General features: G+C 46.9%; 1 protein-coding gene across 2 annotated transcripts in view; it reads right to left on the reverse strand.

Moving 5' to 3' along the window:
* The window catches only part of LOC135910485 (sodium-dependent proline transporter-like), a 65,043-nt gene that overhangs the window by 15,202 nt on the left and 37,092 nt on the right, over positions 1-12,749 (reverse strand). For both annotated transcript variants that reach the window (XM_065442523.2, XM_065442525.2), the window contains 8 exons: positions 9,701-9,887; positions 8,391-8,522; positions 7,591-7,766; positions 6,129-6,307; positions 4,769-4,901; positions 3,069-3,203; positions 1,910-2,013; positions 182-306 (listed from right to left, as the gene is read on the reverse strand). In XM_065442523.2, the coding sequence (XP_065298595.2) occupies positions 182-306; positions 1,910-2,013; positions 3,069-3,203; positions 4,769-4,901; positions 6,129-6,307; positions 7,591-7,766; positions 8,391-8,522; positions 9,701-9,887 (1,171 nt within the window). The remainder of the gene's footprint in view (positions 1-181; positions 307-1,909; positions 2,014-3,068; positions 3,204-4,768; positions 4,902-6,128; positions 6,308-7,590; positions 7,767-8,390; positions 8,523-9,700; positions 9,888-12,749) is intronic.

Consider the following 12,749-nt stretch of genomic DNA (forward strand, 5'->3'; position numbering starts at 1 on the left):
TTAAAGCTGTTTCTTTATAAAAATTTTCAGTCTTCGAATTGGCGGAATCGAAGAACAGGATGCTAACGCAAGTGCGAAGAGTTCGCGAGGCAATTGTTTTCGCTAATTGTATACGCCCGTCACGAAAATTAGGTATTCGATCGCCAAAGGAAGGTTTAGGAAATTCGCAAGGACAGCGTACCGGCCTTCGCGACGTCCTTGATGTCGATGCCGAGCTCGGTAGACATATTGCCGAGCACAGAGAAGATGACAATGCCGCCGATGATGCTGGTGATGAAGTCCATCGAGCTCACGAATAGAGCATCTCTGCAAGTAGGAGGAGGAATAAGAAAAGGTCGATTGTTACGAAAGCATCATCATCATGAGACTACTAACACGTCGACTGGAGGACCGAAAGGCTCCTCAGGAATTTCCAATTACCTCTACCTGGGGTCAGCCGAACACATCTGTATGCCTGAAAATTTCCTTAATCTCCATCACACCACGTAATCTTATCGCATCCTCCATTGCATTTCGTTTCCCTTGGCTGCGATTTTTAACACACAGACTACCGGTTATCTGCTCTAAACAAATTGACTGACTTGTCCAACTTCACGTACTTAATCTAATTTACAGTATCAGCTACCCGCGTTGACTCTTTAATCGATAATGTTGCCTTCCTGTTTATGACGCATATCACACATATACACCTGAGTATCACGCATATAATTTCCTTGTCTATTGCTCCTTGCTCGATCCTTAACTTCTCAACTTTTTTTGTCCATGTGTCTGCGCCATAGATTAGTACTGGTAGAGTGTATGGATAATATACTTTTCTTTTCAAGCTTATGAAAAAGGCGATATTATAGCTTTTGGCCTGTCCTAAACAGTTTACGGAATACCAGCGACGTCGACGGCGGAAGCAGCGTTAGTATCGCCATCTTACGACACTTTCTCTAAACACAATGTGTTAGAAACGTTTTCGTGCTGCGTCATTGTTCTCGCAGAAAGGGATAAAAGAAACGAGGAAGTACACTGTAGGCTAACGATTGTTGTGCGCCGAAGCCTTTGCGCCAGATAAGTAGAGCGCGTTCGTTCCAGTTGAAGTCATCAACAGTGGTATAGGGCAGTGGATGCCGCTGAAGCCAACGTTTCGACGAGAAAAAATTTCTTGGGCGGGGTACTGACGAAGTCCCCTAGTCGTAACGTTGGCTCCGGCGACGTCTCGTGTTCGAGGATTGTTGATGCCTTCAAGCCTCCATTTTCCTCGCACACCCGCAGTCTCGTTTAGCTTTGTGGTTGTGGTCGGCGTCACCAGATGTCGCCACCAGCGCTGTTGCGCATGTCCGTCTCTCCGGTGTTCCCGTATTTCGTAAACTGCAACACGTACGTTTTACGTACGGCTAAAACTTCCTATCAACGCCTCGTTCCGACGCGCTAAAGCCGCCCGTGGCCAGCAAGCCCGAGGCTGTCTTGATCTGTTATCCAGAAGGCCACCGGGTTGCCCGGAGATAAATATTGCGCATTCTGCTAGTGCTTTTTTCAAACAGTGGACTTTCAGACATGTGGTGACATACTACGTACGCTTAAAGGGGCTCTACATGTGGAGTAATTCCCGGCTTTGAGCGTCAGGTTAAAGCCTATATAATCATCAACACTCACCCTCGCCATATCACCACCATCATCACCGCCGCCGACGCTACCATCACCAGGCGGCGGCGGCGGCGGCGGCGGTGATATAATTTCAGAGCACAGCATGCAGTCAACACCAATGGGGATGTCGTACCAGCGACACCAACTCGATTTCTCTCCATGCCTTTATTTATAATATAGTGCGTGGTTGAAATCAACTATATCCTTTTAATCCGACTTCGTATCTGCTGCAGTTCGTTTTCTAAATGGACGAAGCCGCACCAGACAGTGTACTGACCTGTGCACCGCGTTGCTGAACTTGTTATACGAGCCGAACATGATGATGCCTCCCCAAGAGATGCCGAGTGAATAGAAGAGCTGCTCTGCTGCCGCGCGCCAGATCTAAGAGAACATAACATGAAATGAAAGAAAGGTCAGATCACGTGGCAGTCCCAAGTAAAAAGAATCCGAATTTACAACGTCGCCATCCGGTCCCCCACCGCAAGCTGCTAATTTCAGCGTCACTGGATCATACGCCGAAGGTTTCTGTCAGACTGAGGTCGACAGGGTTGCCGAAAATGAGCGACTTAAGAAATAGTCGAAGTTGCTTGGATGGTGACAGTTCAGGCGTTTTTCGTGCGCACCTAACCTCCAGCCTCGTTCGTTGTTTAACGCTACATCATTGCTTTTCTAACGTATGTGACCTTGATAGTTGCTTTTTACTCGAACTTCTTAAGTTCGTCGCCTTACGCAGTAACTCTAAGATTTCAATTCCCGCTCGTCTACTGACTAGGGGCATTTTCTGAGCATATCATGTCGAGTTCTGCCATGTTCGCTTTTCGAGCCAATCAAGCAGACAGGATGGCGAAGTAGCACAGTGTTCAGTAGTACTCACATCACATTTCCTACTTCTTTTTTTTCGCGGTAAATGCAGGTCCCGGGCTTAGAAACTTCAGAAAAAAGATAAATACTGGCAAGCCTCATAGTACCCTGATTAACTTACTATAGTAACTTCTATTATGAACCAGTTTCGGTTTCGTTTTTCTAGAAGGTGTATGTGTCGTGACGTCATGACATGGAAGGTCACGTGGGAGCTAGACACCGCGATCTTTTGGCTCTGGCTCCAGCTCGCTCATTGGTCTGTCGTGCTGCTACACCGGGTCGCCCAATGAGTAGAAGTATAGCAGCCTACCGAGTGAGCTGGAACGAGTGTCAAAACACCGCGGTTTCGTGCTCCCACGTGACCTACTGCATCATTACGTCACGACACATACACCTCCTAGGAAATGAAACCGAAACTGGTTCGTAATAAAAGTTATTATGATAAGTTAATCGGGGCTTTCCAAGGCTTGCCAGTGCTTTTTAATAGGCTTTTGAAGTCCGGGAATCACAGTTATTAAAACAAAAAGTGAGAAGTCGGAAATGTAATAACGGCACAAAATACGCAGGTCACTCACGTCGATCTCCAGGAGCCTGTGCCACTCGGGAATGATAAAGTACTTGATTCCTTCCACAGCTCCTGGGAGGGTGACTCCCTTGACGAGCAGAATGATCAGCACGAGGTAAGGAAAGGTCGCTGTGAAGTATACAACCTGGAATGAAAAGAATGTTGGGACTTTGGTTACCATCCTCTGTCGCGCCATACTATAGTGCCCCATCGACGATCTCAAGACCCTTAGGTGTCTAAAATCTTTCGTTTTTTAATGCTGTTACGTATGAAGTTGGTCTATTTAATTAATTTAAACTGCGACACATATGTTAGCAGAGAACGCAGTTTTGCAGATCTGATGGAGATTTGTTGATCGTGATATATCATTAGAAATTTAACTATTAGTAACAAATGCCACTGAAAACATTAATAGGCACACTCTAGGTAGAATGATTTCAGTTTACTTCGAAAATGGGCTTTTTGCCTGTAACTGTAACTGCTAGCATGGACAGCGTGAGTAGGCGTTCGACAAGCGAATGATTTGCGAGAACACACTACGCTGCAAGGTGGTATTAAGCGTTATTATACCATGAACTATGTCCATGCGACACAGATTGAACTTAAAGTTTAAAGCATTGAGCATCTAATGTCAGTTTTCGTGCACTTGTTATATATATATATATATATATATATATATATATATATAGTCGCCATATATGCGACTGAAGAGACGCATATATGGCGGAAAAACCGAGAAAGACAACGTTTCGTAATGAAGTTAAGGTCTACGTGCGGCTGGCGAAAACGCCCGAGTTTGCGAACGTGGATGTGTGTAGTGTGGCATGATCAAATTATGCCATCATCATCACCATCATCATCAGCCTATTTAACTCCCCCTCCCCCCACGCACGCTCAAACCATTAATTAGTTGCGAGGAGCTGTGGGAGACTGCCCTGCGCAGCTCCGATCCCACCCTACAGGACCGAGTCCTGAGGTGGGCTGAGGAGGTAGCGGAGGGCTACCACGACTGGGAGACGGACTTCTAGCCACATAGTGTGGTGATGGACGCCTGCTGGGACTGGAGTACTTAGACCTCCCTCTCTCTCTCCCGGCCCCTCCCCTTTCTTAAAAGGGGAATAAAGTTCATTCATTCATTCATTCATTCATTCATTCATTCATTCATTCATTCATTCATTCATTCATTCATGTCCACTGCAGGACAAAGGCCACCTCCCAGCGATCTCCAATTACGTACTTCCTTAGTATGCACTTCCTTTAAGAATGCTTAGCTTTATTGATTCCTTGCTCGCGCTCGCAGACATAGGACATATGAAATTTCATATTCTGATCTTATTGCCCGGAGATGAAAAATAACACCCTGCCTAAGCTCGTTACTATGAACACTGCGTGAAATTGTGATGCTTTACGATTTGCCGGCAGATGGACGAAGGACCACATTATGCACCCTGGATGTGCATAATGAAGCTCGGTGCTCGCAAGCAACTTGGCAAGCTCTATTGTGGAACTGCGCAAAGACCGTGTGACCCACTGACGCTCCTTAACCACATGTAGTTTTCCAAAAGAAAAAAAATACGGTGTAAAAAAAACTGACGTCTAACCCATCCTAACATAAACCTAACCAGATAACTCAACTCGCCATCCTCGGAGAGTTTCCATGACCTATGGGCAAGCAGTTGGCCTTCCACACAAAAAGATCTTGTCGCGTACCTTTCCGGTGGACTTGACTCCCTTCATGAGACAGAGGAAGACGACGACCCAGCTGGCCAACAGGCAGAGGCTCAGGTCCCAGCGAATGACGCCAAGGTCGTCGATGCCGCTTGTGATGTTTAGGACGTAACGCCTGCGGAGGCAAGGAGGATCGTTGTAGCACACTACTCTGTTGTACACTTGCATGTGGCTTTTGGCCGAGTCAATGGGGGAGGTTATGAGCAAATCGGGACGGGCGTCTGGTGCGTAGACTAATTTGGCCGAGAGCCGCGCATCGACAATACGACACCGAGTAATCGCTAATTTTCATCGCAGCATTTCCCTTCCGGTGATAGGAATGAGTCTCAAAGCTTTCTTTTTGTGCGTGTGTGTAGCGGAGAAATGAGAGGGGGCGTTGCTACAACCGTGGATCGAGGAGACGGATGAGAAGCCGCCGATTAATTCACGCGGGCTAGCCGCGGTTGTAATGATAGCTGCTAATGGCATCCCGTTAGAGACAAGGTGGCCACAGACAGTCGCCTATCCTCCGATCACAATCTGTCAGATTTTGCTACATCTATTGTTTCTATATCTATTATATTTTACTGTATATGTTAGAATCTAGCGTTCTCTCTGTCTCTATTTCCCATCACACGTATGTATGAGCGCTATCTACGGGAGCACGCCTCCCCTCTTCTAGATGGACATTGCTGTGAACGCCGCAACTGGGTGCGGCTTCGAGCGGCGGGTGCAAGTGCTGGGCTAGCCGAGATGGCTGGTGGCTGCGGGTCGCACTGTGTTTTCGCGCGCCTAATAGAGTGCGACCGATCTGAAGCCGCAAAAATCGCTGCGAAATAGAGCAAATAAACGTTTTTCATCATCATCATCATCATCATCATCATCATCACACCAGCGTTGTGGCAGCCAGTGTCCACGGTCGTATCGGGTGAGCTTTGTTCGTGTGTGTCTGCGCGCTTCACATCGCGATTGCTAACTTAATTGGCATTCGAACGTTCACTGCAATTTGTACGGCCGATAAGTCTACGAAGTTTCGTGTGGTTGTCTAACAATTTGCTTCACATATATCAACGCTTCAGCTTTAGGGGCGAAACTGCTAATTGTCTTTTTTTTTTTTTGAGGCTCCACTCGTCTCCTGCCGATCTCCTCGTCTGACCCCAGCTTCACTGCGCTTCTGGAAGGTGGACGTTCCTATGGTTCTTGCTAGGCGAATGTCTCGGCATTCCACTGCCATGCGCCGAGTCGTATCCGGGGTTTTCTACGGAACACGCAAGACTCACACTCTTTGAGAATATTTGGCCCTGTATGTTTTTTTGGGTCCTCAAGCAGCGCGCTAAGTGTTAGTAACGCCTCTGACACTTACTCCCAGAACTGCTGACTGGCTGTCTGCGTCGCGTTGGTGCAGTTGTCGTATCTCGAGGTGAAGACGTCGGTCGGAACAACGGCTGTCAGGTTGTTGGCCACAATCTGGACGCCGTTCGTGACGTTCGTGATGTTCATGTACTCTCGCACCAGGTTGCCTTCCACCGACACGCAGCGCTCCTGCGGACATGCGCGCGAAAGAGAGGCGTGTGGGTTCGATTCACTCCGGGAGGTAAGGACATTGCGACACAAGCCGCAAAGAAAAAAAAAAGGAAAATAAGGTTTCGCTTCTGTCAGGACGAAAGAACAGGCGTATTCAGCATGCTTTATTCCACAAAATTTATCCCGACACATATGGCACTAGTTCTTGCAGGCACTGCAATGACATCGCTCGTCTAGACCATATGCTAGACAGAACAAATCAACGAGGACAAGTGGCTCTCCGCTATCAAGAGCCCCGATGCCGGGGCGCAACTATGGGCTGTCCAGAGGGCCCACGATGCGGCGGTCGGATATGGCCTGACTGTCCCAGCGTGGGAGCGGCCCGCAGCGCGCTGAGTCGCGTACCACAGGACCTTACTAAAGTTTTGCATCTATCCATCCATCCTTCTGTCAGGAGCTGTTCCACTTGCATACAAGAACGAAGTAAGCATTGATTGCGTTGCGGAAAAGTAAGGAAAATAGTTTTGGCACCGGAAACGTCCATATCAAGCCGCGCGATGCCTGCGCTGTACTTAGGGCTGAATTTGTGCTGCCGTAATTCCTATTATTAACGCATAGTGCGCTGTAGATAGATATTTGAAGCGTGTAAGCGCTATCATGCTTGTCATTGGTTAGATTTTTTTCTACAATCAACTTTATTCCTGTTTCCCAGCGCTGCAGCCAGTTCTGGTAGAAGAGCCGACGATACAGGGACCAACGGACGCAATCAATCAATCAATCAATCAATCAATCAATCAATCAATCAATCAATCAATCAATCAATCAATCAATCAATCAATCAATCAATCAATCGTGCTTTTTGTCACTGCGACGGCAACCACGAGCAGCGTGTTTCGGTGGCATAAATCAATCAATCAATCAATCAATCAATCAATCAATCAATCAATCAATCAATCAATCAATCAATCAATCAATCAATCCAAGCCATTTGTCACTACGACGGCAACCTCAAGCAGCGTGTTTCAGCGGCGATTATTCCTTGGGCCAAACGCAGCGCGATAAACACGTCGACGCCGGAGATGCGCCAAAGATGCGTTCCTCGTGGTTGTCTCCTTTGCGTTTAAGAGAAACCTTGTACATTTATCAGAGACGCTTTGGCGATTGTGTTACGCCGACTAGACTGCAACTCGCGGCGAACGACTGTCCCGTTCGCGCACTGTCGACCCCGAGTCAAGTGCATATGCGACCAGGAGCGAACGATTTCCCCACAATCGGAGCCCGAGGACCGTCGATCGCCTCACCACGTTGGTGGTGCGCACGTAGCAGGTCTCCGGGTCGGCGCCCCACCACTCGAAGCAGTCCTGCCAGGGAAGCACGGAGCGGAAGCTCTGCGCCATGTAGAACACGGTGTAGGCCAGGATGACGTTGTAGTACACGGCCACGATTAGCGACACGACCACCATGGCTGCTCCCACGCCTGGAATAGGAGAGAGAAGGGAAACGGTTGAGGGAAAGAAGGTGACGACAGAAAAAACGTTTTGCAAGACCTAGATCACTACTCTTCCTTCAAGTGCGAGGCCAATGCATACCGTAGTTAGGAAACGGCCAATCAATCCATCAATCAATCAACTCACCAACCTATAAACAAATCCATCCGAAGTGACTCGGTGGCTATGCTGTTCTGCTGCTGAGGGAAAGGGGAGAGGGCTCGACTTCCTTCGAGGAGGAGATGGGTGTAGGGCGGAGGGAGAAGGAGAGCTGCATTGGCAGCTAATATACAAGAATGCTTGTGTACTTGGATTAAGATTCGGGATGCTAAACTCCATAATTTCACTGTAACGTCCACTCAGCCTATCAATCAATCAATCCATCACACATATATATATATATATATATATATATATATATATATATATATATATATATATATATATATTGATTATCATGTAGTAAGTGAGTCAGTTAGGCAGTCACCGCGTATAGAAACATAAAAAAGTTGTCTTGCTTTTGAGTTTATTAAAAAACTCCAGTGTCTAGGGGCTATGCAAGCGACTATTAAAGAATATCTTCTGGCCCTGGTTTTGTGCGGGCCTGAACTCACCCTTGGCGATGGGCACACACCTCCAGATGGACATCGGACCGAGGCTTGTGAACTGACCGACGGCGACCTCCATGAAGTACATGGGCTTGCCCACAAGCAGCATCAGAATGACGTACGGCAGAAGGAAAGCGCCTGGTGAGAAAAACAAGAATGAAAAACTCTGTAATTTTTGAAGTATCGATACGTACTCAATTATTCTATTAGGAGAGAGATATATTAGGGGTACACTAGATCATTTTATAGCGATAGATTATACCCTTTCAAAATGCGCATTTATATAGTGAGAAAAGATTGCCTGCGGAGCAAATGAAAATGAACTTCCTTTCTCTCTTTTTGCCAATACCGCAGCGCCAATCACGTCATTGGGCAGTTACGGTACTCAGGGTATCTTATAATATCAACTGAATCTTTTCTATGCATTGAAGAAAATCGAGAAAATCCCCAAGTTGAGTTTTGTTTCCAGAATATAGCACACTACATCACGTCATTAAAGAATGAACTAAACTCTAGCTGCCAGATTTTGTCATAGCCCATGACGCCACACAGAGGTGTTGTGAGAATATCACGCCAGCGTCTCCAGCTGCCTTATATTAGCTTTAGCTTGTCCATAAAGGTATTACTTCTTTAATGAATACCGGAAAACCAGAGACGCGGAAGGGCAGATGGCGACTGATGATGAAAGCGATTTCTTGGTATCCCCTTTGATATGGTGCAGTGACATACAGTCACCTAGGCTGCTTGAGTTAATCAGGCATGCTATAAATACTTTTCAATCTTGAATATTTGTATACATCTCCTTAACCTCCCTCCCCGCATGATATGACAAATAATGATCGGATCCATCGGTTTTCTTTCTTCTCGTTCATTACATAGCGAGGGTCTCGAATACGGCAGCATCGATGCCTTGAAGTAGCATGTATAAGTTTATTGACCAGTTGCCATTCCCCAAAGAGTTCACGTATATGTGACGCATGCAGCAGAAAGGATGTTCCACATCCGCCGCCAGGGCTTGGGAGTGGCGGCGCTGGCTAACACTCCCAGGGTTAGTTTTAGTAGATAAACACAGAAATCCCTCAGAAAGTGGACGCAGTAGCTCAATTGGTAAGAGCATCGCACGCGTAATGCGAAGACGTGGGTGCTTGCCCCACCTGCGGTCAGTTTTCTTTTCATCCATTTTCATTTACTTTAATTCAATGAATAAGTACAAGTGATTTCCACTATGCTGTCCTTGGTGTCTCTGTTTGTTGGCTTTTAATGATTATATACATATACTAAACCATGAGCGCAGGTTAGATGAAGGGAGCGCGTACCTCCTCCGTTCTGGTAGGCGAGGAAGGGAAACCTCCAGATGTTGCCGATTCCCACGGACAGCCCGATGCAGGACAGGATGAACTCGGCCTTGCTGCCCCACTGGCCCCTCTCGATGGGCGCCGAAGAGTCGACCTCGTCGGCAACCGGCCTGAGCTCCATGGGCGCGTGGGGGTGAACTGCGCCATTCTGTAGCGCAAGAACAAGAGCAGTGAACATTAGTTCCCCGGCTAAATTGGCTCCGCGGTTTCCACAAGTACAGCGCATACGGCAATTCTTGCGAACGTTGCTCTCTAACTAATAAGATTTTTTTCTTAAACCGCTCTCTCAAAGGCCACGAGGGTTGCAATGTGGGCTTCTTGGTAATGCATTTTCAAGGAGAGTACGGTAGCGCGATTAAAAGACGGGACAAAAGAAGACACATAGGGACACACACAGCGCTGTGTGTGTCCCTATGTGTCTTTTCTTGTCCCGTCTTTTAATCGCGCTACCGTACTCTCTTCTCAAAGACCGTCGTCTCCTGCGGAACGTCTCAGCTGTTGGTGAAATGAAATGTGTTATTTTTTTTTTTTTGGTGGAGGGTTTGAATAGCAATTTTTATGGGCGCACCGAATCGAATACGAATCCAATAGTCCCAGCAGCGAATCGAATCGAACAACGAATATTTTTCAGACAGTCTGCGAATAAAGTACATCACAGTTAATATCAAGCAACTCTCACATCCTGATTCTCACATTTTAAGGTTTGGCATTACGCTCCCGATTATAAAATATGTCTCACTAAAGGCACAAAGGGAGCGCTTGAAACAATTAAGCGGTTTGCTCGCTCTACTACGTTATGCCCACTGTGGACAGAATTAAAGTTATCGCGATTTTGCTTAAAGCTCATGTGTGATCGCGTAAAATCGACGACGAGGAGATCTCGAAAACCATCCGAAAAATAATCGGACTTGCGAAAAGAGGATTGTTCGATTCGTTATTTAGTAATGTTTCGAATATTCCCGCATCCCTACTCTTCTTTCTTTTTCAGACATTACCCGAGTTTTTATCCGGACCATGACCTTAATGCTGCCGTGACAAAGACAAGTCATTTCATCGAAACGTTGCCCCCAGTGGCGTGCCTTGTTCTACCACTGTTCATCTTGACGCTGAGTAAGACTACCGAGGCTTGGGCGCTGGTAAGGCTGCCTTCCAGCCACTTCCGAAATATCTGCAGTTGCGCCTCTGCTCTGGCACTAAACATGATTTCCAAGATGCACGTAAGACTCTCTGGCAGGATGCGCCGCAGAGCTTGCTTCTTGTTTCATATTCATTTACAGAAAGTAATGAGTGTGCACCCAGTTTTTTTTTCTAATTGCTATCTACATCTTCGTCTCATTTGTAGTTTGTTAAAATTCATTGAGATAGCGCGGCGGGTCCATCGTTGTAGTAGAACAGCTGGGCCGGGCGGCTTCGTCCATCGATTCGAAGTAGTGTCTTTTTTTCTTTTGGTTATGAAATACCATTTTTTTGTTATTTCAGCCCTTTCAGCAAGGTGCAGGTTTGTGCTAGTTGATTCGACATGATTAAACTCACAGGAGGAAGGTAGAATTTGGGCAAAAGAAAGTCGACGATTCTTCATTTTTCTCCAAGTTCTCGGTCAGTTATCGCCAGAAGCAAGAGAGAAACTCTAGCGAGACTACCATCTTGTTGCCGGGACTATTGGGATCTCACGGGTCTGGACTTCAAGCCTGATTGGGACTCTTGGTCACGTGCATGCTTACTAGCACGCATCTGTGCATAGCGTCATCCGCTACACTCTTTCCACTATGTAGTCTTTCTACATGGACTTAAGAGCAGTTAAAAAATTAAGTGCTCCTCTTTATTTGCCTTTGTTTAAACGTGTTACCTTGGCAGCTCGCAAACGGGATGCGTACCGACTATATAGGCATTGGTCATTGATGGAGAAGTTCATCGTTCTCATCTCTGCTCGTAGCGCCTGTCATTTTAACTCACGTGTAATGCATAATTTTACCACTTAAAGAACCCCTTGAGCACCGAAAGACAGAAAACAGCGTTGCAACCTCTAATCTTACCCCGTATCTTCACTCGAGAGAGAAACTTACGTTATCCGTTCTTATCTTGAAGAGCCAGAGAGACTGTTCTTCCTTGAACGAGCAATGTCATCGAGCACGTCACACTGATTTGAAGCAGTTAAAGGACGTCAAGGAAAAGAATGCTACGAGACCGTGGCCTCGGGCGTTATGGACACAAAAGGACACGAAAGCGTTGCTGAACTCCTTGACATCTAGTAACGTCTGTAACCGCTTATGCATTAACGACGACCGCGGGAACGCACTCGCGTTCCCCCTTTTTTTTATTCTGGTCTTTCTTTTGCGGCTCTCCCCTTCTTCCGTGTAGGGTAGCCGACGGGTTCAGTCTCCCCTCTCTCTCTCTCTTTCTCTCTCTCTGTGGTCTTCGCGTGAACGCACAACCCTTGACCGCGAATACATAACTGCCATGAAGTCTCCGCAATTTCAGCAGAAAATTTGCGACGAAGGCATGTCTGAGACGACGTTGCGATAAGCTTAACTTTTATGCGCATTCATGATAGGACGCGAGAACTCACATCATCTACATTGCCTCGAGTCATCGCACACAATAAAGTTCTTTCCTCCTCCTTGTATGATGTCGCACCGCTGCCTTCACATTTCGCGTCAGAATTTACGCCCACGTATATATCACTGCAGCGAACTTGAAGGGCACACCTCCCGGTTGATCAGACTCGGACCCCATGGATAAGGCACCGACGACATATCACGAAATAGAAAACTACTACATGCACAAAGGCGTATCTATCCGCTTCCAAACGCAAGCCACACGCGAACACAAGCCTCGACCCTGTGTCGAACCTAAACTAATTCGTTCCCCAGCCCACATTGGCTGGCCATAATTACCAACGGTCAATGAAACCCAATATGTCAAAACTGCACAAATCAAACATTGGCCACCCAAAATCACATTCCTTGGGGGTGCGAGGGCTTACCCCCTCCCAGGTCGCTCCTGCCAGCTT

Source organism: Dermacentor albipictus, chromosome 6 (genome assembly GCF_038994185.2).
Source record: "Dermacentor albipictus isolate Rhodes 1998 colony chromosome 6, USDA_Dalb.pri_finalv2, whole genome shotgun sequence".
Taxonomy (NCBI): domain Eukaryota; kingdom Metazoa; phylum Arthropoda; class Arachnida; order Ixodida; family Ixodidae; genus Dermacentor; species Dermacentor albipictus.